The 3,073-nt window shown below is 45.3% G+C and overlaps 1 protein-coding gene across 1 annotated transcript in view; it reads right to left on the reverse strand.

Annotated features, from left to right (window-relative positions):
* Window positions 1-3,073, reverse strand: part of LOC118404378 — an 11,950-nt gene that overhangs the window by 4,293 nt on the left and 4,584 nt on the right. The window contains exons 7-9 of the mRNA XM_035803448.1: window positions 1,338-1,358; window positions 813-960; window positions 83-288 (exon numbers count right to left, since the gene is read on the reverse strand). Of these exons, the coding sequence (XP_035659341.1) occupies window positions 83-288; window positions 813-960; window positions 1,338-1,358 (375 nt within the window). The remainder of the gene's footprint in view (window positions 1-82; window positions 289-812; window positions 961-1,337; window positions 1,359-3,073) is intronic.

Below are 3,073 nucleotides of genomic sequence, written 5' to 3' on the forward strand. Positions count from 1 at the left end.
CGACGTTCGACGGCGAGTTCCGACGGATGCCGAAGGTACCCGAAGCCCTTAGCCCTACAGGATAGATAAAATAGATAAAAACCTGTTTCTCGTCGCTTGTCTTGGCAACCCAAGCCCCAGCCTCCGTCGCCGTTTCCACGCATTCCAGCTTGGAGTGCGACACAGCGTGGTGAACGCTCATCTCTGATGACGTCACCGTGGCCACGACGGTCACCATGGAAACGCTGACCGTGATTGACGTCATGATGGCCTCGGTTTTGACCTTTGACACTTCCAGTTTTTTCTTCTCTGTAAGAGCAAAAAACAACAACAAAAAAATTAGATAATAGAAACTATAATACAGTTAATCTACCTACATAAAAAATGGAGGTATTGTGTTGGGCTTCTCTCTCTCTCTCTCTCTCTGTATTTCCGGACATTTGTGGTCAGCATAATTTAAGAAGCTCTGGGTAGATTATGACAATATTAGGTGGTATGTGGATTAGTCTTGGGAAGACACTAGATCAAATGCTACTCTTAATCATCATATTGACTCCTAGCTGTGTAGTATATACATATGAAGACACATCTATCCATCCCCCGAAGCTACCTTTTAAGTTATACAGTAGAATCCGCTTAATTGCACATCCCATTTGCCAGTACATTTCGTTCAATAATCCAAATGGTGCAACAAAGCGAAGTCATTAAGCTGGTCCCCACCACCATGGGATTTGGTGCTTTCGTGCAATAAATAGAAGTGTGTGATTATCCTTTGTGCAATTATCACTGGCTTCTACTGTAGTTTCTACAGTGAAAAGTGTTTGTCTCCTTACCATCTTCTACGATCATCTCAGCTCGCATGCAGATGTGGTCGTACCACGTCTTGGGATGGATCTTCACAAAACGCGCTTTGAACGGTCCGTTAAAGTCGGCAAAGGCGTGGGTGACCGGCGTATCCGTGTCTTCGTTACCCTTGAAGACCTACAAAGGCAAACGTACATAGATTCATTGATACATAATACAACATTTACTCATTGACTAGCAAATGGATAGATTTGGACACGGATAGATCTAGCCAGTTGCTTAAAGAGTAAAAAAATGAGCACAAAGGGTTCCATCTTAGGCCAGTATTTTCAGCTCAAGTTGTTAAAAACGTGTTAAAAAAGGAGTGGTCCGATCGCTGTCACTCATGAAAAGGACTAAGAAAGTCGTCAGCGGTCGAATCCTTTCTCAGCGCTGTTATTGGCCCAAAGCTACGTGAGTAAATGTTATCTTCGGTATCTTACTATATGAATGTCTAACATCAATAGATGATTCATTGACAGTATTTTGTTAGCTTTAGAGGTGCTTAAACATACCAGAAGTTCTCCCTTCTTGTCCTTATACTCGTTTTCGTCTCCATTTTCCAACCCGTATGACAGTGTGTATGACGTGACCCACTGAGTGGTCGGTCCGTCCGGCCAGTCCGGACTGGAGTTCCTCCCCTGTGTGACGATCCCGGTCACCAGCTGAGCGGACTCCAGGTCGATTAGAAGAAACTGTTTGTCGTCGTTTGTAGCCGCACACCAGGCTCCAGCTTCGTCTTTGGTCTCCACGACGCCGAACTTGGCCTGGGTGACGGTGTAGCGCGTGTCGATCTCGGTAGAACTTGTCACAACCACCGTAATGCTGCTGCTGGCCATGACAGACGTCTCTGTGACGGTCTCCACAATTGCCGACATCTTTTCTTCCTTCACAGCCAGCTCCTTAACCTGTTTCTTGACCTCTGTAATGATAGATGAGTGGGAAGAGATGTAGAAGCTCGCAGCCCATTATGCTAAATTGGACAAGCATAGTTTTGTCACTATTCCTTCGTCAGCAGGGAGAAAGCAACTAGGTAGATAACGTTTGCAAGCAAATAAATAACGTTTACCTTCACATTCATCATCATCATCTAGTCTTCACATTATCTAGTCTAACAAACTACTGATCTAGCTATTCGTATTCAAACACAGTCATATGTATAGTGACCTGCCTTCCAACTCTGTCCTGCCATGCGGGCACTAAACATACACAGTACATGCAGAAGGTAAAGGTAGCCTTTTCTTTTACCTCCCCGACCGAAGTCAGGTACCCATTTTTACACCTGGGCGAAGTGAGGAAGGTCGTGAAAGTGTCATTCCCAAGGGCCAGGCGGGTATCAAATTCAGGACCTCTAGATTCCGTGTCGAACGCTCCACCAATTATGTCCACGCGACGCGTCTGCTATTTGACTAGTAACTATATTGAGAGCCGCCTGGTCCTGGTTATTGAGTCTATTTGTTTGACACCGAAGAAGAGGAAGAAACGTATCATTAACATTTTTTTTTCTATAAAGTTAAACATAAACTTTGGTGACTTACCATCCTCCACGACCAGATCAGCCCGCATGCAGATGTGGTCGTTCCACGTGACCGGGTGAATCTTGACGTAACGAGCTTTGAATGAACCGTTGAACTTCAGAAGGTCATTGGTCACAGGGGTATCTGTGTCCTTGTTACCCGGGAATACCTGTAAAATGGTTTGACCCAAGGAGTAAGCTTACTTGGTAAACTTGAAAGTTTACAATGCTGACAATGTGTTATCTATTCTAATACTTGAAAATGGTAATGAAAGCTTATTTAACAAGGAATACCATTGTCAGCTACAAACAATGTTCATTTAAGGTTGTTATACATACGTTAGTGTTGTTACTTACCAGAAGTTCTCCTTTGGCGTCCTTGTACTCGTTCTCGTCTCCATTCTCTTCTCCATACGACAGTGTGTATGACGTGACCCAGTGGCTAGTCGGTCCGTCCGGCCAGTCCGGACTGGAGTTTCTGCCTTGTGTAACGATCCCGGTGACGAGCTTCTCCTGCTCCAAGTCGATGAGAAGGAACTGTTTGTCGTCGTTTGTAGCCGCACACCAGGCTCCGGCTTCGTCTTTGGTCTCCACGACGCCAAACTTGGCTTGGGTGACGGTGTAGCGCACGTCCAGCTCGGTAGAGGTCGTGACAGACACTGTTGTGGTACTACTTACCATGACGGACGTTTCAGAAATGGATTCTGCAATGACGGTCTTCTTTTCCTCCTTCTT

Source organism: Branchiostoma floridae, chromosome 17 (assembly GCF_000003815.2).
Source record: "Branchiostoma floridae strain S238N-H82 chromosome 17, Bfl_VNyyK, whole genome shotgun sequence".
Lineage (NCBI taxonomy): Eukaryota > Metazoa > Chordata > Leptocardii > Amphioxiformes > Branchiostomatidae > Branchiostoma > Branchiostoma floridae.